We start from the raw sequence: 24,037 nt of genomic DNA, 5'->3' as shown, positions 1-24,037 counted from the left end.
CAGCCTCAGCAAGAGGAGGCTGAGGGGGGACCTGGTGGCTGCCTACTAACTCATCAGGGGAGATCAGCAGCAAATAGGCAGAGCCCTTTTCTCCCCAGCACCACCTGGGGTGACGAGGAACAATGGTCATAAGCTGATGGAGAATAGGTTTAGGTTAGATATCAGAAGGCAGTATTTTACAGGGTGGCCAAAATCTGGAACCAACTTCCCAGGGAAGTGGTCCTTGCCCCCTACCTTGGGCAAGTTCAAGAGGAGGTTGGACGATCACCTGTGTGGGGTCTTGTGAACCCAGCATTCATTCCTGCCTGTGGTAGGGGGTCAGGCTAGATGATGTGTTCAGGTCCCTCCTGACCCTTACAACTATGAAACTATGAATTCCCTTTCTTTTTATAGGAATTCATGGATAGCATGGCTGCATAAATGTTATCTAGCTGTGTGGTTCTTCTCAATTTAGTATTGCCATGCCTTCCAGTTTAATAATATTTCCAATTTTAAATGCTTAGAAATATTAAATTGCTGTCCTTAAATCTGTGTGAGAGCATGCCATTAATGCTATGTAAAAAAGAAAAATGGAAGCACACATCTGAGATGGTACTAGTGTGGTCACCTTGAGCCTTACATAGGTCTGCTTATTTCTGGTGCATGAAATTTGATACTGCTTGCAAGATTGTACAACTGACAACATTATTATTCTTCATCTAGCAGTATTTGCACTTGTAAAAACCTCTACTGTTTAGTTTCAGACTCAATCAAAATTCTAGACCTCGGACTCCTTTGCTTCTCTGTTTTAAAGCCATGATTAAAACTAAACATGCATGCATTTAGCTACACAATGTTTACTAAATAGAATCTCAAGGGACATCTACATTATTAAATACCTGGGTTAAAAATATAGCAATCCTCCCTGTAGTAGTCTGTCGGGGGTGCACAGCTGAAGCTTTGAGGACCACTTTCGAGATAAAGCTTTCAGTAGAAGGTGGGATCCACTGTGTTTTGATACAATCCCTCAGCCTCTCTACAAGTAGAAATGGATACATGCACAGATTAGCAAATTGCTGTACTTGGGGCTTGCTATTTTGCTTTTTAAATCCTTTTTCATGTAATAAAGTGATTTAATAAAGAATTATGGCAGATCACTGAGAATGTCCTGGATACCTGGATGTTATGCAACCCTGATATGTGTACTGATTAACAAGTTGCTAAATTTGTATTGCGATTTCCTCGACATGCAAATGATATGGCTACAGCTGACTGTCTCGAAGGTTATCATCTTCATTGTGCAGAAGCAAATATCATAGATCTTTGGAAGAACTGGGACTTCCCAGACCTTAGTAAGGTGATGATGCAAATTAGATGTTGTATCACTTTTTCATACAGTCTATTTGATCCCTGCAACTTTTTTTTTTCTCTTTCCAGTTAAAAATTCAGGACGTTCATTTAAGATTTGAAGATGGTGTCACAAATCCTTCTCAACCATTTGCATTTGGAATATGCATAAAAAACGTTTCGATGCAAAATGCTATTAATGAGCCAGTGAGTATAGGCCAGAATTAACATTTGTTTAAACGGAATCCCTTCTTAGCTAAAATGTTTTTTTTTTTATGTTCTTTACATTTTAATATGTGCTACTATAAAAAAGCTTATTGTAAATATTGTGTTATAATAAAACATTCTTGAAGTTGGAAATATAATGTCAAACACAGCTGCATATTACATACTGAGTATTTATTAGTGGTTTCTGAATAAATTAAATTATGTTTAAATATCATTATTCTGTTTGATGCATCATTATTTATGTATGTATTATTTATTTTTTACCTAAGGTAGAGAAGTTGATGCGAAAAAAGCAGTTGGATGTTGCTGACTTCAGTATTTATTGGGATACTGATTGCACTTTATTGGGTGATCTGCCTCCTGTTGATCTACAGGTATAGCAGAATATTTTAAAGATACAAAGGTTGCTTGATAATGAAAGGGAAAAATTTGAGGTTTTCATGTTCTGCCATTGGTTCATAGTATAATGTAGAATTAATTTTGTAGTATGTTTTGAAGTTGAGCAATATTTGAAGCAACGAAACTTGTGGATTTATCTTGAAAGGCAAAGGTTTGTATAGCACCTATAAAGATTACATTAAACACTACTTGGCATTATCTCTCTTATTTTTCTTTTTTGGAGGCCTTCCTTAAAATTTACTTCTTCTGAGGCCTTCTAGTGACCTGATAAACTTAGAGTTTATAACATTTGTCATATAAATATTAAATGGAAGTAATGCAAATAAGTTGAAACATTTAAGTCACTGTAATGACAGGCTTTCATCGGGTTGCTGTCTTCCAGGAGGAATCCTCCTTTTTTGTTTAGTAATGTCTTTGTTGCACCTGTACTACAATCTGTCGGTGTGTTCTACATGTAATGTAAGCCTTCATCTAGCTTTTTACACTTGTGGAATCGTAGAAAAATAAGGCTGAAAGGGACCTCAGGAGGTCATCTAATCCACCCCCTTACTCAAGGCAGGGTCATTACTTCAGTCTAAACCATCCTATACAAGTGTTTGTCTAACCTAATCTTAGAACTGCACGAACAACTCTCTCTCATAACTACCAGGCATAGTGCCCCAAAACACCAAGAACACCCTAAGTTGTCACAGTAAAACAGGGAACTGAGCATGCCTTTGATGTCCTGTCTCTGCAACTACAGATAGTTTGTTAAAATATGCTCAAGAGATCCAAATAGGAGGACTGCCCTGTACAAAAAACCTCACAGTCCGTGCTGATCTTGCTCTCAGATAAAATTGGTTCCTGGTCCTAAATGTGGCGATTAGTCTGACCCTGAGCAGAAGAGTATGACACTGTAACCAACTAGGAACTTACGGGTTTTTATGTCCATGTAGAGTTGCACTGAATTCAGCGGCCTAGGAGTGATGTTGTAGCTGTGATGGTCCAGAAATTGTGAGGCAAAGATTTCTTGGAGTGATATCTTTTTATTGAACCAAATGTGTAGTTAGAATAAAGTGAGACAGGCTCTTAAATGCAGTACCTTCTTCCTCAGGACTGTGATCACAGGGAACTAGGCACAGCATGAATTCAGTAGGAGTACACCCAGGGTTAAAGGTCTGCTTGGGTGGATCTGATTGCAGGAGAGGGGTTTTAAATTGGAGTTTCCAGGGGTCAGGGACTGTGTTGTGTTTTATTTAGTACACAAAGTACTCTTTTATCCTACCTGCTGTGCCCTAACTTTTATAGAACCCTTAGTGAATAATTTAACATTTTTTGTGTCAGAATATTTTGCCAAAAAAGTGGAGATAATATTTTCTTGTTTTATAAGAGTGGTGAGGGTTCATAGTCTGTTGTTTGTAAAGTGCTTTGAGATCACCCCCCAGAATATACTGTAGAAATGCAAAGTGTTATCTTTATAAAACAGTATGCACAATGCACTATGGTACCACATACCCCACTCCCCTAAATAAGACATGCATCTTGTTCTTTGGGAAGCTGGAATGAAGAAGAAAAGCTTTTTTCTAGAGTTATGGCTGTGTAGAGCAGGGCCAGAGCCTAATCTTCAGCTCACCCTTCCACCTTTTCTGGCTTAACCAAAAGTTGAAGCCCTCGCTGCAGCTGAAGACTGGTTTCCATGGGTGGTGGACCTGCACTTTTATTTCACAGCCTTGTGGACTGTTTTTAGTAGAGACGAGGAGTATCTAAAAGACACCAGATATGCCAGAAGAAAGGTTGGCTTGATTAGCGGAACATCCAGACCATTAAAAAGGAGACACTTCATTAACACTTCTGGAATGAAGATCTGTTGGCCATTAAATCACCTGACTCCCTCGGTAGCCTGCATGCAAATGCCACTGCGGCTGCAATTAGGTGTCAAAGTGGGTTGCTTCTATGTGAGCAAAAAATCAGTTTCCTTACTGAAGACTTGCACACCTACTTTGGGAGGCTGATTTTTTTTTTTTGTCATATGCAAGTAAATATGGTAATGATTTCCCCAAATATATAAACAAGATACCTGTGTTTGTAAGAACATTTTAATGAAAAAACCTGTTTTAAAACAGTTAGACTTAAAAAATCATTACAATTTTTAGAATCCTTTTTATGTGCAGACCAAAGTGTTTATGTAAATCTTGAATGTGTTTTATGTAGATGTTTCAGGGACATGAGTGTAAAGCATGTTTCTGACACAGCTTGCTTGTAACTCGCAGGAAGCAATGGATAACAGTATGGAGAGCCGGGATCACAATTACATTATGGAGCCTGTGTGTACTTCTGCTCTTCTTAAGAGAAACTGTTCTAAGGAGCCTTTACGATCACGGCAGACTCCTCGGCTGGAATGCGACATCCAGTTTGAGACGATACCATTGAAACTTTCACAGGTAAAACGCGGCAGAGTCACTTCTACAGACCATGCTTTGGACACTGTTTATTTTCAGCAGGCCCATGGTACATTAAGCTGAGTCTCGGTGAACTTTTTGAACTCTATTATTTGCTATGTCATAGTGGCAAGAAGCCTCACCTGAAACTGGAATCTTAGTAGTTAGTTTAGATGATATCCAACTGATGTGATTAGTCCCGAAGGCTAATCAGACAAGCCAGGAAGAATTTGTGTGGGAAGACAGAAGTGCAGGGAAATGAAGCACCTTGCTCGGGTAATGCAGCAGGTCAGTGGTAGATTAGAGAATGGAACTTAGGTCTCCTGACACTATCCAAAAGTCAGGCTGCACTCTGTGTCCCCCCTCCCCCTGCTTCATACCTCACTAGTAATGACGATTTCTGTTACTTTCAGTTAAATGGGTACAGCCCTATTGTCTTGGAGGTTTAACTGAAAACAGAAGTTGGTATTTTTTTTGTCAGGGTTTAATAAACAATAGAATCTAACTTTTCCCCATTATCCTCCTCTCTACAATGGACAGGCCTGAACATTAGCATAAATTTATTTTTGTCACTAAACTACAAGGACTTGAATCCTATAAGTAATGAGTGCCAAGTTAACAACTTCTTTTCAGAGCAGAGTTGCACAGAGCAATAGTCATTGCAGGAATTGTCGTTTCTAAATCGCTCGCACATTTAAAATAGCAGATTTCTGTTCTACACAATACTTGTTATAAATAATGCTGCTACTGTGTGGCAAGTAACATGCAACAAAGCCTATAATTTAAAGAAATTCATTTTTAAATGTATGTAAAATTATTGGTCTATGTAATAAGTACTTACTTTTAAAACATTAATTTTCTTTTAGAATTCATCTTTTCAGTTTATTTAGTAAATTTTAGTCCACATAGTTTCTTCCATCCATACAAAATCTCATCGTGTTTTACACATACAGTTGGATCAGAGGTATTGCACAACCTTATATGTTAGTGTAGGTCCTACTTTCAATGTTATGGTGTTCTTCTGAGCTGGAAAGAAGAAATTTTACAAACCCAGATGTATAAATCTGAAACTTGCAAACAATACTTTGGACATAAAATACTTGACACTACAGCGTTTTTTGGGTTTTTTTTCTTTTAGTATTGTATGATTTCTTGTGATTTATGATGGATACTGATTTTTCTTATATAAAGAATATGACCACTTACCGTTGCAGATAAAATAACACTACAGTAAGTCATTTTTCCTCAGAATACATTAGTCCCATGTATACAGACTACATTCAGGGATGTATTTGGCCTGAGACAAAACTAATACAAAACTCCAGAACTCTTGGTTCAGAGATGATACCTTTTATTCTCGGTTGATCTAATAAAAGGTGGTGTCATCTCTGAACCAAGAGTTCTAGAGTTTTGCATTTCTTACAGGCTACATTAGCACTCCCTAATTCATCCACATGCTGTTTTAATAAAAGATGCAGTACCAACAAATCATGGGCTTCCTAAAGGAACTGGATCGAAAGGAGCGACAGCTTAAGTTCAGGAAATGGAGACCAAAAGTTCCAGTAACTGGAAAGTAAGTATGAATACTGCTTATATTTTGCTAAGGATGTGCTTTGTGCCTAAGATAAAATAAAAGCTATATATTGACTAAAATTAAGGCAAAAGCCTCAAAGGTAGTAAGTAGTAATTGTGTGGTGCCCAGGGTTTAGAAATATCAATTTTTACATTATTTTTATTTTCTATACTTCATTAAGTAAATTATTTCCACGTATATAATTTTGGCATATAGCTAATATAAATTGCATGGATCTGAAGCTCAAAGCCATTCCTGTCACAATTTTTAAGAGCCAAAGAAGATTAGATGGGAGTTTCTTTTCCTCTTTTCTTTTTTCTTTCCACGGGGGTGAGTTTGAGTCTTTCTTTATGGAAGAAATTGGGGCTTCTATACCAAAGGTGTGAGGAGTTGCTTAGCATAATAGTAAGACTTGTTCTTGATGTATCATTCATACTCGTTTTTTTTCTGAAACCTTTTGTAATCAGTTGTACTCTGTTTGCTCACCTAAATGTTTCTTCATTTTTCTCCAAATGAATCGGTTGTTAATTGGAGATCTGTTTGTTTGAAATGTTCTAGCTGCCGAGAGTGGTGGATCTTTGCTTTGAACGCTAATCTTTCAGAGATCAGAGAACAGAGGCAACGTTCTACATGGGAGTTTGCATTGCGCCGGGCCCAGGATGCTGCGTCTTACACGGACATGTATTACAGCAAGTTGAGAGGAGACCTGCTGTCTCCTGCAGAACAGGTACTGAAAGCTGCAAATATTTCAGTCTAGATAACATCTTGGTATGACTCCTGCATCTACTTGAAATGAAACAAATGTGCCTTGTTTTTTGTTCTTGTGTTAACCTATAGAGCTTGAACTGTAAGGTTATTTTTAACTTACTAAGTAGGCTGTCATATGGTGGCACATTGCTTTGTAAGGGATAGTCATAGAGAAATAGGGCTAGAAGAGACCTCCAGAGGTCCAGTCCAACCCCGTGCCTGAGCCTGTAAAATCTTTGTTCATATACCTTTTGTTTCTCTACCACAATATATGCTCTGGTATAGGCAGTGTTTTAAGTCCATACTTCTCATGCAAAAGCTGGAATAAGATGCCAGATGTGTCAGAGATGGTTTTGTCTTTTAGGAATAAAATCCATTTAAAGAGAGTATGATTCATCCTTTCTCATCCAATTGCTTGAACTATTTCCCTTCTACTTCTGGTGCTGGCATGCCCATAGCATAATATATATATTTGCTCAGCTGTGTATCAGCTAGACAAATTAAGTTTGAGTCCTATTACATTTTTTGTAACCTAGTATTAAGGGTATTTTAAAAGCACCCTAATGATTTAAGAGCTTACAAACCCATTGAAAGTCAGTGGCAAATACTCTGTCTTTAAGTGTATGTATTTTTGAGAAGCATAAAGAACAAATAACTTCTTTTGTATAAGTATATATTTGTTTTTGCAGGCAGAAATGCATCGTATTGAAGAAGAGCAAACATATGAGGAGCTAAAGGTTTTACATGAAATTGTTTTTGACAAATTCCATGAACTAGCTGAGGTAAGCCACTTGCTGTTTACTTGCTAATATTTTTATAACTAAAATGTGCCAAATGCATTGAAAATCATTGTATTTCAGCCATTAAAAGGTATATTGCTGTGTGGTATATTCAGGATGAAGAGTGTGATTACCATAATAACTGTAGCCATAATAAGCTGAAGCCTATTATCAAATTATTGGGCAGCAAAGCCTGTTTCCTGACTGTCTGTAATACTAATAATGAACACTGATATTAGCATCATTAAAAGAAAAGCTCCTTTTCCTTTTAACATTGAAAAGGAGAGAGGTAAGACTAAAACCTACAGTGGAATTATCCTGGAATTTATAATGCCAAATCCAGTCTCTTATAAATGTAGGCTGCTGTCTCTAAACCAGAGCATTTACTCTATTGTCAAAGTAATTGTTTACTGATAGAGGTCTGGTTAGGGTACGTGACAAATAGTTAAGTCTTTCTTAGAAACGCTAGCAACTTGGCAAGGAATTGCTAGAAGTCTAGCAGTAGTTATACCTACCTTTATGCTATAGTCTTACAGTAGAGGACTCTGGTAATAATATGTTTGGAAGGGTTAGACAAAGATTTGTACAGCCCATTGAGACACCATCAGCAGTTTATTAACCATTGAAAGGATTATTATATGAGAGTTGTGCTTCAGAATATTCAGTAAATAAATTAAAGAGAATTATTGTAAGTAGATTTTTAGACCTCTAAGAAGTCTTTCAGCTGTTTATGCTAATACATGTGTATGTGTGTTGATTTGAAACAGAGTGTTAAGGAGCCTTTGTCTGATTCTCCTGGAGTTACTCTGACCATACAACACAGTAGTAGCAGTGGGATGTTGCAGTATCTTCAGTCTTGGTTTCCTGGATGGGGAGGCTGGTATGGAGAAACTCAGCAAACGTATGAAGGTGAACCTTTTGAGAGGTTGCTTCCTGAATCCCAAGAGCAGTGGAATCCGGAAGACATGCTGGGTATGGAAATATTTCATCTGAAAATTGTTACCTTAATACATTGAAATTATAATTTAAAATTATAATTTCAAATAATTAAAGGGATATATTTATCTAGTTGTTTGTTTGTTTTTTTAAATGCCGGGATAAAATATTTCAAAACGTCATTTCTCTTTGTTTCCTGCTAAAATCTAAGCATTGCATATCTGTGCTATTACTTGATTACATTGGTAATGTCTAAAACAGCCTAATGAAAAGAATTTAGGTGAGTGGTACTATTTTAGTTCTTACTAATGACACATACAGGAGTAGGGTAAGTACACACCCAGAAGGTCTAATGTAGCACATAATGTATTTTGTGTGCAACAGCCTTGGTGTTTCATAGATTCATAGATGTTAGGGTCGGAAGGGACCTCAATAGATCATCAAGTCCGACCCCCTGCATAAGCAGGAAAGAGTGCTGGGTCTAAATGACCCCAGCTAGATACTCGTCTAACCTCCTCTTGAAGACCCCCAGGGTAGGGGAGAGCACCACCTCCCTTGGGAGCCTGTTCCAGACCTTGGCCACTCGAACTGTGAAGAAGTTCTTCCTAATGTCCAGTCTAAATCTGCTCTCTGCTAGCTTGTGGCCATTGTTTCTTGTAACCCCCGGGGGCGCCTTGGTGAATAAATCCTCACCAATTCCCTTCTGTGCCCCCGTGATGAACTTATAGGCAGCCACAAGGTCGCCTCTCAACCTTCTCTTGCAGAGGCTGAAAAGGTCCAGTTTCTCTAGTCTCTCCTCGTAGGGCTTGGTCTGCAGGCCCTTGACCATACGAGTTGCCCTTCGCTGTACCCTCTCCAGGTTATCCGCATCCTTCTTGAAGTGTGGCGCCCAGAATTGCACGCAGTACTCCAACTGCGGTCTGACCAACGCCCTATAGAGGGGAAGTATCACCTCCCTGGACCTATTCGTCATGCATCTGCTGATGCACGATAAAGTTCCATTGGCTTTTCTGATGGCTTCGTCACACTGCCGACTCATGTTCAACTTGGAGTCCACTAGGACTCCGAGATCCCTTTCCACCTCTGTGCCATCCAGCAGGTCATTCCCTAGGCTGTAGGTGTGCTGGACATTTTTCCTCCCTAGGTGCAGCACTTTGCATTTCTCCTTGTTGAACTGCATCCTGTTGTTTTCTGCCCACTTGTCCAGCCTATCCAGGTCTGCCTGCAGCTGTTCCCTGCCCTCCAGCGTGTCCACTTCTCCCCATAGCTTTGTGTCATCTGCAAACTTGGACAGAGTACATTTCACTCCCACGTCCAAGTCGCTGATGAAGACATTAAAGAGTATCGGTCCAAGGACCGAACCCTGCGGGACCCCACTGCCCACACCCTTCCAGGTCGAGACCGACCCATCTACCACGACTCTTTGGGTGCGACCCTCTAGCCAATTCGCCACCCACCGGACTGTGCAGTCATCCACATCACAGCCTCTTAATTTGTTCACCAGTATGGGGTGGGATACCGTATCGAAGGCCTTCCTGAAGTCCAGGTATACGACATCCACCCCTCCTCCTGTGTCCAGGCGTTTCGTAACCTGGTCATAGAAAGAGACTAGGTTGGTCAGGCATGATCTGCCCGCCACAAACCCATGCTGGTTTCCCCTCAGCATAATTTGCCCTGCCGGGCTCTCACAAATGTGAGCCTTGATAATTTTTTCAAATACTTTACCAAGGATGGAGGTGAGACTGACCGGCCTATAGTTGCCCGGGTCCTCCTTCCTCCCCTTTTTGAAAATGGGGACCACGTTAGCCCTTTTCCAGTCCTCCGGGACTTGGCCCGTGCGCCACGAGCGTTCGAATATTCCCGCCAGTGGCTCTGCAATGACGTCGGCCAGTGCCTTCAGCACCCTCGGATGGAGCCCATCCGGGCCTGCCGACTTAAAGGCATCCAGTTCTTCCAAATGACTCTGCACCACCTCAGGATCTACGCACAGAAGTCTGGCGCCTTGCTGCTGCCTCTCTACACCCCCAGTGAGAGACTTGTCGTGCCCCTCGCTTAGGAACACTGAGGCAAAGAACTCGTTGAGGAGTTCAGCCTTGTCCCCTCTATCTGTCACCAATTGTTTCTGCCCATTTAGCAGGGGTCCTATTCCTCCCTGGGCCTTCCTTTTATTCCCAATATATCTAAAAAACAATTTCTTGTTGTCTTTTACTTGGGTTGCCATCCTTAGCTCCATGGTAGCTTTGGCCCGCCTAACTGCCTCCCTACAAGCACGAGCAGAGGAGGTATATTCATCTTTAGTGATCTCACCCTGTTTCCACTTTTTATGTGCTCCCCTTTTGGCCCTTAGGCTGCCCTGGATTTCTCTGGTCAGCCATGGAAGCCTCCTGGCCCCTTTCCCTCTTTTGCCTCGCTCGGGGATCGTCTTGTTTTGTGCCCAAAGGATCGTTTCCTTTAGGCACAGCCACCCTTCTTGGGCACCCATCCCATCAAAACTCCTACTCTGCAGTGCTTCCTTGACTAATCGCCTGAGTGCAATAAGATCAGCTTTCCTAAAGTCTAGCACTTTCACCCTACTAGTTACCTTACCCACTCGCCGTCTTATGTTGAATTCTATCATAAGGTGATCACTGTCTCCCAGATAGCTACCGATTTGGAGGTCCCCTATCATGTCATCTCCCGTTGCCAATACCAGATCCAGTATAGCATTCCCCCTAGTGGGACCATACACCTCCTGTGTCAGGTGGAGGTCCTGTACACAAGTTAGAAACCTGCGTGAGCGATGGGACCTTGCTGTCTGCGTCTCCCAGCAGATGTCCGGGTAGTTTAGGTCCCCCATGACTACCGCCTCTTTAGCTTTTATGGTCTCCGAGAGTTGCCTCAGGAGCCCCGCATCTATTTCTTCCCCTTGGTGTGGGGGTCTGTAACAGACCCCTACCACCAAATCCCTTTCTCCTTGCCCCCCATGTAGCCTAACCCACAATCCTTCTACTTCTTCAGCCTTGGATTCTGTCTTGTTGAGGGTTGATGTATATTGCTCACTGACATAAAGTGCAACCCCCCCCCCCCCTTTCTTCCCCGACCTGTCCTTTCTGTACAATCTATAGCCCTCAATATGTACCGCCCAGTCATGGGATGAATCCCACCAGGTCTCTGTTAGCCCCACTAAGTCATAGGTGTTTAGTGCAAGCAGGAGCGCTAGTTCATCCTGCTTGTTCCCCATGCTCCTAGCATTAGTATATAGGCACTTGAGCCCTGCGACTGGCGCCTTTGCTGCCCCCCCGCTCCGAGTCCCATGGGGCCCATTGTTTCTTACCTTCTTGTTCCTTACCTGTTCTGTAGTGCTGGCCTCCCCATGGCTTTCAGGTTCCCTATGTTCTCCTTCTTCAGGCTGGGCTGTCCTTGTGGGTGCCACCTGGTTTGGTGGTCCACAGCTTCCCCTGCCCTCGTACTCCCCTCCCCCCGTCGAGCCTAGTTTAAAGTTTCAGTCTGGTAGAACCTCAGTTAAGGTCTAGAACTATTCATAACTTCAACAGTAGTCTTTCTAAAGTCACGGATTGCATTGCCTTAACCTGTACATCACTGACCAAGAGCAGTATTTTGCAGTTTTATTTTAGGAAAGAAATTGAATCTGTTGCCTAGCTGTTCATTTATTTCAGTAGCTGGTTCATCTTTGCCCTTAATTTTCAAGGAAATCTGTTTTCTTTTAGATCTCATGTAGCTGGACTATCAAACATTCGTTTTTTCTCTATTTTTTTAACTAGGTGCTGATGAATTTTTTGATCCTGCTGCAGATGCCTCCAGCATGAATACATTTACAAAGAGAGATCATATTTTTGCTAAACTAAATCTCCAGCTGCAGGGTGGCACAGTCACCTTACTACACAGGGAAAAAAGGACCCTGCATTCAAATGAAAGTGCTTTCATGCAGCTGGAATTTTCAGGTACCATATTTGAACTTCTATTCATTATCTCTTAAAAGGACAGGAGCTTTGTTTGTTGTATAAATACTGTAGTCATGCATCACTTTGGGTTAATAACATGGCAATATTAAAATATTATATTCAGAATATATATTTAGCTGTCACTTTCTTTAAGTTCATATGAATTTATACCTTGGGAATTTTTCTTATTTTGCAGTTCATAGATTGAGAGATGCTAGGGTCAGAAGGGACCTCAACAGATAGAGTCCAACCCCCTGCCTAGGCAGGAAAGAGTGCTGGGGTCAGGTGGCCCCAGCCAGATGCCTATCCAGTTAAATCGGACAGTTCAGAATGGGAGGAGGATAGAGATTTATTGAGCTTTTGTTTAAATTGTTCTACTTAGAGTGGTGCATAATTCTTCGTATAGATAATACATTTGTAGAGAGATGCACCAGAATTCTGCTTTTCATTTTTATTGTATAAATAAGTATGTATAGACCCTCCTAATCATGTTCATTGCAAAAATATTGCCTTTAATAGTATAAGAGCTGTAATTTCTGAGTTTGGAGAAACTATCAGTAGTGAGAAGCATAATTTAATACATGGTCACTGAAACATAACTGACCAATCTTACAGCTAGTGGATGGTTTCTTACCTTCCTTACATGATACTGGTATCTGTTTGCCATAAAGTACATTTTGACCTCTATTCTCTGTAGAATACAGTACAGCTATCTATGTCTTCTATTTTCCAGGTGTAAAGATCTTAGCTGAATCCCTTCCCCGCAGAAATTCTTCCCTCCTCAAAATTCAACTTGGTGGCCTTTTCCTGCGAGATTTGGCAACAGAAGGGACCATATTTCCTCTTCTTGTGTTCCCTAATCCTGTACGTACAAGAATGCAAATATACTTATCATTAACACTTCGGAGAGAATATTTAAATAAAAACATAGCTGTCCTGTAACAACAATAGAAAAAATGGGGCTGTTCTTAATTTGCATTGTAAGCGTAGGAAAAACTCTGTTAACTCAAAATCACCACCATGATCTCTCTGAAGATTGCTTACAAAGCACTGCGATACTTACGTGTGCTTATTTTTAACTTCAAAGGTTGATATTCTAGATATTATTACTTAGTGCTAAGTATTAGCCTGCATTTAACTGTCTACATTTGATGACAGTTGATGTCTAGGTTGATATTCTAGATATTATTACTTAGTGCTAATTATTAGCCTACATTTAACTGTCATTGCTATCACTTAATGAGTTGGAGAGTTTTTTTTTCTTCTTTTGTTTCCTCTTAGAACAAAAAATATGGGTCTTTCTGGAGGTCTTCCTTCAATTGCCTCTAGTTCTAGGCTACAAACTTAAGATCCAGGAGCATTTTCCTTCAATATTTTTGCTAAAGCATTGAAGCTCCTTCTCCATTTTCCTTTAGCCTTAATGGCGTCTTGCATACTAAGTGTAATATTCCTTTATTTGCAGAAATGTGATTTTTATTTGCAGTTTTTTTATTACATTTTTAGCTTCAGTAAAAGCATAGTTTTTCCTTGTTATATTATTCTTTTTTTTTTACCATTGTTGACTGTAATAAGTGCATAGCGTAATAATTTGAGATTATTATGAATCATGTTGCGTTGTAGAGGCAGTTTCAAAGGTATTGAAGAAAAAGCATAAGATAATTGTATATGTACATTACATGACTTATTTTTATATTCAGGGTAATGGTCTTTTTTTCCCCCTAATTAGCAAAAAGAGGTTGGTTGCTTCTCATCCGTTGGTCTCCAGACTTTGTCTTCAGAAATGACCAATCAGAACACTGGTAATGTTTTCAGTTTTAAACTGTTATGACTGCACAAACAGACTGTGTTATTCCAAATGCATATTAGCTAATATCAATTAAAAATATCAGAACTGGGCACTTAAAATGATTCTCTTAAATCTATACACTTAAACTCTTATCTTGCAAAATGCTTCAGATTAGTACAAAGTCTCAGTGTGGGATCTAAATCATGCTTAGGTGCATGCAGATAGAGCAGATTATACCTAAATATGTTTTCTAATTTTGATTAAATATATTGAGTCAACATAACCCTAATTGAAGAAAGTAGGATTTGCAGTTACTCGGCACCTTTCGAAATGTAATCTCTGCTTGATTTAGGAACCTCACTTGATGCATTCAGTTTTGAAAAATTAGTTGTGCGTGGGATTAAATTCTTTTTGTTGTGCCAGTTGGTCATAGCCATTGTATTTTAAGCTATATGTACTATGGTATTGACATCCGAACCTCCATCCAAAATACAAATTAGAAACGACAATTTAAACTGTTCTTATTTCTCATTTGGAGAAAATTCATTTTTGATTTTTGTGTTATCTTAAGCTGCAGATCCAGACGCTCCAGTATTTGAGATGCTGTATGAGAGAAACCCAGCCCACAGCAATTTTGAGAGACGCCTGGAAGTCAGTACCAGACCTCTAAATATTATTTACAATCCACAAGCCATTAAGAAAGTAGCTGATTTCTTCTACAAGGGAAGGGTTCATACCTCAGGTTAACCTTTTTTGTTTTTTTCATATGTTGTTTATTTTTCCAAGTTTGATTCCTTCCCCCACCTCATCCCCCCCCCTTACTTAAAGCAAAACAGTAATAGGAGGATATTGTGCAGGTTCTCTTTGATTTCTAAAGTAAGAAAGAGCATGCTTTTAGGACATTTCCCCACTCCACTTTTTAATTTGCTGTGCTGATAGAAGCCATATTATTACAACATTGTGTCCCTTTTCTTGGGTCTATCAGTTCCATTTCTGGATTGATCAGAAAAAGTCTGTCCCTCTTCTTAAAGCTGTTTGAGATCACCTGTCACTATGAAATGAACACTTTACTTCCATAATCTGCAAATCCTTGTTTGCCCTGGTGGTTTGGGATCCAAGTATGTCACTTGTGTGTAAGCTGCTATTATGCCCTTATTGCTGAATGTTTCTGAGAGGAGGAAAGGTGAGAATAAGAATCATTTGGGGTTTCCTAATGCTATGCCTTTTTTTTTTTTGGCTCGAGTCTGGCATTTTCAGTAGTGTCTTGATAGGCTCAAATACCAGTGAGGCATAATATACAAATTAATTTTCCCTTCCTTTCACAAAATCACAATATCCCTTAAATGGCATTGCTAAACAATGAAAAGACTTTTTGGCTGCCTTTTGGTACCTCCCATGAGTTGTTAAGAACATTGTCAGATTTTCCTCTGGAAATTCAAGTTAAAAGCATGACAGACAATGAACGGAAAAGGTTTTAAGAAATACTTTGTTGACTTTAGAAGCTGTTTCTGGCAACTCATTCACAATACTTCTAATATTTAGCTCTGTTTGTTGAAGTGAGTCACTCCAGTGATAGATGCAATAATTAGCTATCTATTGTATCATTGTTTCCTGGCTTTTATTTTACTATGTAAACAGTTAAAACTTTCCATATCTTAAGATTTCCAAGTGTTGTTAATATTTTATAAGTCAAAATAGATATTCTCTCTCTGCTTTTTCAGCAGTAGTGGACAAAATTATACCTAATCAGATTTTTTTTTTTTTAAACTTTCATACAGGTTTTGGATATCAGTCTGAACTAGAGGCAAGAGTGGCTGAAGCTGCTAGAAGACAATACAACAAACTGAAAATGCAGACAAAAGCTGAAATTAGACAAACTATTGACCGTTTGCTAGTGGGGGAATTCATTGTAAGTTTTTCCGAGAAATACATTGAATCTCGTTTCTTTGCCTTGTATTTTAGTAATTTAAGCTCTGCAGGTGGATACAGAGAGAATAAAGTTCCCAATTATTTTGCATTGTTCTTGCAGTGAATAAATCCAGTTCTTTAGCACAAAAAATGTTAGTGATGATGAATGACAGAATAGTCCATGAAAGTGAAATTTTAATTTTTCAGGCTACGTTATGAATTACTTTAAAGTTGCTGTCTGAGTTACTGTTACTCTGTTTTTTCATACAGTTGTTCTTTCTTGAACTTGAAGCATGAGCTCATAGTAATCATATCAACAATGTATGTCAGTGTTAATCCCTTGCTTTCATAAATAACTATTTTAACAAGCAACAGAAATTTTAATGCATTTTTTCTTTTCCATAAAAATGTTTGTACTCCAATAGTTCTTGGTAAAACAGTGTCAAATGTATATGTTTACCCAGGTAACCTAGAATTGACAAAGGTTTGCTATTTGGGCAAGTGGGGGGACACCCTTAAATGAAAGGCTCTGAAAGAACTCGGTTTTGAATTCATTTTGTGACTGGAAGAAAAATATTCCTGATGTGACATTCCCCTTTCTGTTCTACTTCCAGGAAAACAGCAAATGTTGGTCAGTGTGCCTTGATATTTCTGCTCCGCAAGTCATCTTCCCTGATGATTTTAAATTTGTGGATCCAGTCTTAGTTGTAGTGGATCTAGGAAGAATATTACTTACCAATTCCCAAGGTATAGTTTGGAACTAAAAATCCTCTGTATATGGATAAAGTGAAAACTTGTTTTCCCTAGTGTAGCGTTTTTGTCTTTGCCTCGGTGCAAACACAGTTTTATTAGAAACACACTTATTGTGACTTGGAGGAAAAAAGTGTCTCTCTCTTTTAAAGAATGGTTTTAACTGTGCAGGATCTATTATGATTTCCATTTTATATACTTAATATGTGTCTGGCAAATCTACTCTGTTTAAGAATATTTTGTCATGGAGATTTTAGGACTTTTCTGGAACAGCTGTCAAAGGAAGCACACATTTGTTGATAGTGTCTAAAGTATGAAGTCCTGCATAAGCTAGTATGCTTAGGGCTAGACTGGTGAAAACAGAAGAAAATACTAATTGTATTTTCCATCAAAAAATCATTCTTTTTATGGCACACCTTTCAGCTGTGCCAGAAATGTACACAATCTGAAAAGGAAACTTATTTAAATCAAAGGTGTAGGTTGTAGCTGTGTTGGTCTAAGGACATAGGCAGACAAGGTTCCTTGGGTGAATTTGATGTCTTTTATTAGATATATTTGGGTTGGTCTAATAAAAGATATCAAATTCACCCAAGGAACCTTGTCTGCCTATTTAAATCAAACTGACTTGAATAACAGTTTAACTACAGTATATTTAAAAGTTAGATTTCGCTATTTGGTACCCATTTTCTAAAAATAGTGCAGCTATAACCTTTAGATAAACTAAGTTTTAAACTGTAGGAGCCTGCTAAACTCTGCAGTCTGAATTCTTCCACCCCTTAAGTCAACAGGAATTTTGCCATGGGCTTCAGTATGGCTAGGATTTCACCCTTGTTATCCTTAGAAATTCATAGGTAGAGCTGAGGAAACTTTGAGTATACTATTGGAACAGCATCCATTGGGCCTCCTAGTCAAGCTTCAAAGAAGAATTTTATCTTGTAATTGGCTTGCTTCTCTTTTTTTAATTCCCCTCTTCCATACCCAAAGGTAGAAATTGCAGAATTAGGAATTTATTGTCAACAAGAGAGAAGTAACTTTGACTAGATGCAAAATAACTGCATAGGTGGCCATCAAAACTGATTTATTACTATTTGACTTGATAGCAAAGAGCTTTGGATTGGGACCAAAGTTCTTTTAAATATACCATGTAGAAACACGGACATTTTTTTTCCTCTAAGCACATTTGGTGATGGGGTACAGTTAACACAAGTGCATCTCTTTTAATCAGTAGGCTTTTCAGTATATTACTTCATATGCAAGAAATGTCATTACTTCTGTTCTTGCTTTATTGAAATGTTATTAATGGTAAAAGACTGCTGCTGTATCATTTCTGTACTGGGCAGTTTCTTTTATCTTGTTTATAAATTTTGATTTTAAATAAAGGTAATGTTTTAGAAGAGTCTGAAAGTAAAGGACATAGTATGTTGATAAGTCCCTTCTTCATCCACAGATGACTCTAAGAAGGGTGGAGATGATTTCTCATCAGAGGCTAATGAGCTGAGTGATGATGAATATAAAACACCTCTTGCAACCCCTCCCAGTACTCCACCACGGAAAGAGAGCTCAAACAGTGGAATCAAAGCATCTGAATATACCGGAGTAGAAATCAGTGAAGAGCAATTCCAGGCACATTTAATGAGTAAAAAAATGTATGAGAGATATACACTGTCATTTATGGATCTTCAGATCATGGTTGGACAAGTGAAAGACAACTGGAAGCATGTTCAGGATAGCGATGTGGGTCCAACTCATGTGGTTGAAAAATTTAATGTTCATTTGCAGTTGGAACGCAGGTTAATATACACATCAGATCCAAAGTATCCAGGAGCTGTCCTTTCTGGGAATTTACCAGACTTGAAGATACACATCAATGAGGATAAAATATCAGCTCTGAAGAACTGTTTTACAAGGTTGAGTACATCTGAAAATAAATCTACAGACATACTGCATTTAGGGAAAGACAAGATTTTTACAGAAGTAGACCATGGTGGAAGTTTGCATGACTCTGTAATGAATTTAACCCAGAGTGTTGTGACTCTGGAACAGCATACTAGGGAGGTACTTGTAGAGTCACAACTTCTTCTAGCTGAATTTAAAGTTAACTGCATGCAGCTCGGTGTAGAAAGTAATGGGCGCTACATCTCTGTCCTCAAGGTTTTTGGCACTAATGCCCATTTTGTGAAGAGGCCTTATGACGCAGAAGTATCTCTAACTGTCCATGGTTTGCTACTGGTCGACACTATGCAGACTTATGGCTCTGATTTTGATCTTTTAATGGCTTCTCACAAGAATCTTAGTTTTGATGTACCAACAGGAAGCCTTCGAGATAGCAGAGCACAGTCTCCCACTTGTGGACCGTATGAGGCCTATCCAATTGATATGGCTGCTTTGACAGAAAAATGTGCTGCAGCCTCAAATATTTCATCTGCTAATAACTCAAAAAATGAGGAATCTTTGATTAGACTGGAATACCAGTTTGTGAGTGCGGAATGCCCATCCATGAATTTAGACAGCACACTTCAAGTAATGTCTGTGCAGGTGAACAACCTGGATATCATCCTTAACCCAGAGACTATTGTTGAACTTATTGGGTTTCTCCAGAAATCTTTCCCAAAGGAGAAGGAAGATTCTAGCCCCCAACCTTTAATGACTGACTTAGAAAAAACTTTTAGGGAGCAGGAAACTTATCAGTCTACTTATGTACAGAATACAGAAGTAACAGTGGACATCCATTGGCTAAATATACTTCTCCTTAGGACTGTCAGGATGACAAATGGTGAAAAATATGGCAGAAAAATTGCAACGGCAAGTATTGGTGGCACCAAAGTGAATGTATCTATGTGTAGCAGGTTAGATGTAAATGGCTCTCTTGGCTGCTTGCACCTTATGGATCTGACACAAGATACCATGAAGAACCAGTATGTTGTTAGCATAGGGAATACAATAAGGTATGAAAATCTCATCAGTGACATTGGCTACTTTGAATCTGTATTTCTTGGGCTTGATGGTAGGAGCCTCCCAGATGCTTTGAGTTTCACTTTCACAGAACAGTCGAAAGACGAATGCTCCCTTAACCTCAAAATGGCTTCGTTACATTACAACCACTCAGCCAAATTTTTGAAAGAACTGACTCTGTCTATGGATGAGTTGGAAGAGAATTTCCGCAGCATGCTGAAGAGCGCAGCCACAAAAGTGACTACTGTCTTGGCGACTAAAACTGCCGAGTATAGTGAAATGGTCTCTTTGTTCGACACAACCCCGCGGTCAAGAGAACACGTCAATTTGGAAGACAATGAAGGAGATGAATTTGGATCATCCTCTCTCAAAACTGAGACTATCAAACTTATTTTAAATATAAACATAGAGTCGCCCATTGTATCAATACCTCGCAAACCAGGTAGCCCTGAACTCCTTGTAGGACACTTAGGACAAATATCTATTCAGAATTTTGTCCCTGGAGAAGATGAATCTACAAGTGACAGGTTGCAAGTTGAAATTAAAGACATTAAACTATATTCTTTAAATAGCAGTCAGTTTATGAATAAGAAAGAAGCTACGTGTGAGATGACGCATGGCCTGCACCCTTCTTCTGGTCCTGGCAGCATTGGCAGTCAGGAAGAATCCCATTTTACTCGTCATGATTTTTTTAAGTCTTTACACAAAGGACATGGTAAGTAAATGAAAGGGTTCTATTGCTTTTATTTTGACTAGGAAAATATTGAAGTGTGTGTTGGATAGCTGCCTATTTAAAAGGAGGTTCCGTCATGAAATGTGGTACTGGTGAACTTAGTTACTATGGCTGCTTACAGACATTAAAAAACCCAGCCAAACGAAAAACAGCTCTTTAAACTTTTTTTTAAGTCTGTAAGCAACCTTAGTGGACAGGGGACCGATTTTATTTATATCTCAGTTGTACTCTCTGTATCGGAAAATAGATTGCATGATTACTAAATCGTGATTAGAACTACTATTTTCTAAAAGCTCTTTTGCGCAACTAGGAGATTCGTTATTAGATCTGCAAAAGTAGGGATATATCATTGTCTAGTCTGTACTGTACTTATTCAATCCCATGATAAAAGATACACAATTAACCTGCAGGCTGAACTGGCTATCCCACAGCAATGTAATTTGTTGCCTTTTATTTTCATTTGACCTTTGTTTCATTATGATGCATTTAGTCTTTCATCCCCTGGATGCCGGGGATAAAAACACACGTGAATCTCTTCTTTTTAAACAGCTTTTCACATTCTGAACAACACCACAATCCAGTTTCAATTGGAAAAGATCCCACTAGAGAGAGATTTGAACTTAACATTCCCTTTAAGTAACGAAGACTTTGAAATATCGAGTATTATGAGGATTGAGGGGAAATTTGTCAACCCTCTTCAGGTAAAGTATGCTCATATTTATAAATGTTCAGTATCAATATAGATTATTTTTCCTGTAAATCAAGGGGTTTTGTTTTGGGTTGTTGGTTTTTTTTTATTTCAATTTAAAATGTTCTCTCTCAAGGTGCAGGCAGTCATCACCAAAGATTGGGTGGATTGGCAGGGCTATCCAAATGGTGGCTCACGAGTCTCAGGAGCCCCCCAAGCTACTGCTGGAATCTCTGGTTTTCCCCCTTCCTTCTAGGTCCTGCTGCCCACCCCCACCACAAGGGGCAGAGAGCTTGCAGATGAGGAAACTTGGGGGGACCTAGGAATCCCATGTGGCGCTAAGACACTGGTGCAGCATGGTAGCGGTTTGCCTGTGGTGCAGCAAAGGGGACCTGCTTGGTATGGGGGTGCTAACACTGTGCAGTTGGCATGGAGAGGGCACTGCTACCGCACAGTTTGGTGCTGGAGGCTTGCGTCCTGCATGTCATGCAGCTGGACACTTGTGGTGCCTGGCCACTAGGAAGTTGGACAGCCCTGGTTTAGGAGACTGCAAAACGGCATCCAGACATTTTATCTACAGATCACTCATTCAGATCTAACCCTGGACGATGGTTCTTAAAACTCATCTTATCTTAAAGCATTTTGGCGACTTGCATGAAATGAGTTGCTGCATCCATATCCTAATTGGTATGCTTGTTTGCAGTCTCAGCAAAGATTGCTGATTTGCCAGATTTTTTGAGATTTGCCAGGCAAAGGCAAGGAATAGAATTAGAGTAGCAACTAGGAAGTTGGCTCTCCTTTCTTCTGAGGAAATGCTTTGTCGAGGTCTAAGTATTACGGTTAGTGTTCCACTCTCGGTGCCCAGGTTGAATATATTTCCGAGATCAGTGCTGCCAATTAATTAAAATAAGAAACAAAACCACTTCCTGCAGAACAGTAGCATTTCAAAGGTTTTTTTTTTTTTCTGTAATTAAGCTTACATTTTTCAGGTGAGGTTAATTTTATCTCCTTCGTGGGATACTGACCCCTGATTTATATCTGGGAGTTCAACAGCACAAGCTTTGTGCTCCCAGAGGTGTTGAAATCAGAAATGGGTGGAGTGGTTCAATTTGCGTGCCAGCCCCTTTGTTGGAGGGATCCTCCCCTATTGGGGCTATTCTTGTCTTATTCTGAACTAGAATTAACACTGAATAATTAATCTGCTTTAATATTCACATCCTGTTTTATTTTGGATTCATGTTTACATGTATAAAAGCTTGATTTCTGGGGTTGAGTACTAAATACATTGACCTTTTGAAGTTTAAGAAAATATACAGTTGGGTGCTTATGTACTTAGTGAGCTTGGAAAACATTAGTAGATACAGCTACAGTTATGACTGTTTGTTTTAAATGCAGGTGGTGTTAGCGAAACATGTCTACGAGCAAGTTTTGCAAACTCTTGACCACTTAATTTACAATGAAGATTTGAACATATTTCCATCCATTTCTGCATCTTCAGACTGCCCCACTTCTCCTTCCTCATCGCTTCACAGCTTAGGCACAGACTTCTCAAGTGAACGGAAAGAAAACGGCCTGTTCAGCCATTCTGGCTTTTCCCCTGTTCCAAACAAATCGATGCCAGTCAGGGAAACAAAATCTTTTACTCAGATTCAAGCAAATTTCTGTATCTCCGAACTCCAGGTTCAGTTAAGTGGAGATCTTACACTTGGAGCACAAGGTCTGGTCAGCTTAAAATTTCAGGATTTTGATGTAGAATTCACGAAGGATCATCCTCAGACTTTATCCATCCAGATTGCCTTGCGTTCTTTGCTGATGGAAGATCTGTTGGAAAAAAATCCAGACTCCATGTACAAGAACCTCATGGTTTCCCGGGGAGCACCTAAACCGTCTAGTTTGGCGCACAAGGAATATCTTTCCCAGTCTTGCCCTTCTGTATCCAACGTGGAATATCCCGACATGCCACGTTCACTTCCTTCCCACATGGAAGAAGCACCCAATGTTTTCCAGTCGTACCAAAGACCAATGTGTGCCCCACGTAAGAAGCAAAAAGAAGACACTGATTCTGAATATCCTTTGACTCCACCTCCCTCTCCAACATCCAGCAGGTCCAAGATGCCATGTGGAAAAAGTAACTTTGATGATTCGTTAGTTCATATTAACATATTCCTAGTGGATAAGAAACATCCTGAGTTTTCTTCCCGCTATAACAAAATTAACCGAAGCGTGGATGTTGACTTCAACTGTTTAGATGTTTTAATAACTCTGCAAACCTGGGTAGTAATACTTGATTTCTTTGGGATTGGATCCACTGCTGATAACCATGCTATGAAGGTGCAGCCAGAGGATGTTCAGCAGACTGTTAAGTCAGAGGCAAATATTTTGTCAACTACGGAAGTCCAGGATCCTGTTAACACCAAGCTGGATCTTAAGGTATCTCAAAACTACCAAAGGTTGATTTGGTTTTTCTTCGTAAAAGTTTTGACTTGTACAACTTCCAAGTATTTTTAGTAGAGAGCATTCAAATGTATCCTATGAAATATGCAAAACAAAAAAAGAAAGGTAAATCCCAGTCATAGATTTTGGAAGGCAGATGCGTGCTTTCTACAAAAAAAAAAGTGAACAAATAATGAATTCTAGGGTTTGGTTTTGTTTTTTAATGAATTTTGGGTAAGGGAAAAACTGATTCTGTTTTGGAGGACTCGTGTTTATCTATTCCATGCTGTGAGTGTTAGGTGAACAGCTAGAGCCCGCGCTACATTGCTACCCTTTCCAGCCATTAGGATACATTTTGAGGAGGCTTTACACACACTGCTAAAGTTAGTTTGCTCACAAATGCTGCAGCCATCCTTGACCCCTTGTGCTTGGCATATCCTG

General features: G+C 39.4%; 1 protein-coding gene across 8 annotated transcripts in view; it reads left to right on the top strand.

Moving 5' to 3' along the window:
* VPS13D (vacuolar protein sorting 13 homolog D) overlaps positions 1-24,037 on the top strand; it is a 189,632-nt gene that overhangs the window by 11,445 nt on the left and 154,150 nt on the right. For all 8 annotated transcript variants that reach the window (XM_019476110.2, XM_059716348.1, XM_059716349.1 and 5 more), the window contains 16 exons: positions 1,417-1,533; positions 1,824-1,928; positions 4,203-4,373; positions 5,843-5,943; positions 6,502-6,670; positions 7,380-7,472; positions 8,237-8,441; positions 12,167-12,346; positions 13,080-13,210; positions 14,073-14,145; positions 14,704-14,874; positions 15,911-16,041; positions 16,655-16,787; positions 18,238-20,457; positions 21,025-21,176; positions 22,559-23,593. In XM_019476110.2, coding sequence (XP_019331655.1) covers positions 1,417-1,533; positions 1,824-1,928; positions 4,203-4,373; positions 5,843-5,943; positions 6,502-6,670; positions 7,380-7,472; positions 8,237-8,441; positions 12,167-12,346; positions 13,080-13,210; positions 14,073-14,145; positions 14,704-14,874; positions 15,911-16,041; positions 16,655-16,787; positions 18,238-20,457; positions 21,025-21,176; positions 22,559-23,593 — 5,187 coding nt within the window. The remainder of the gene's footprint in view (positions 1-1,416; positions 1,534-1,823; positions 1,929-4,202; positions 4,374-5,842; positions 5,944-6,501; positions 6,671-7,379; positions 7,473-8,236; positions 8,442-12,166; positions 12,347-13,079; positions 13,211-14,072; positions 14,146-14,703; positions 14,875-15,910; positions 16,042-16,654; positions 16,788-18,237; positions 20,458-21,024; positions 21,177-22,558; positions 23,594-24,037) is intronic.

This window comes from Alligator mississippiensis, chromosome 13, assembly GCF_030867095.1.
Source record: "Alligator mississippiensis isolate rAllMis1 chromosome 13, rAllMis1, whole genome shotgun sequence".
Taxonomy (NCBI): domain Eukaryota; kingdom Metazoa; phylum Chordata; order Crocodylia; family Alligatoridae; genus Alligator; species Alligator mississippiensis.
The sequence above is the reverse complement of the archived record's forward strand: the minus strand, read 5'-3'. Positions and strand labels throughout refer to the sequence as shown.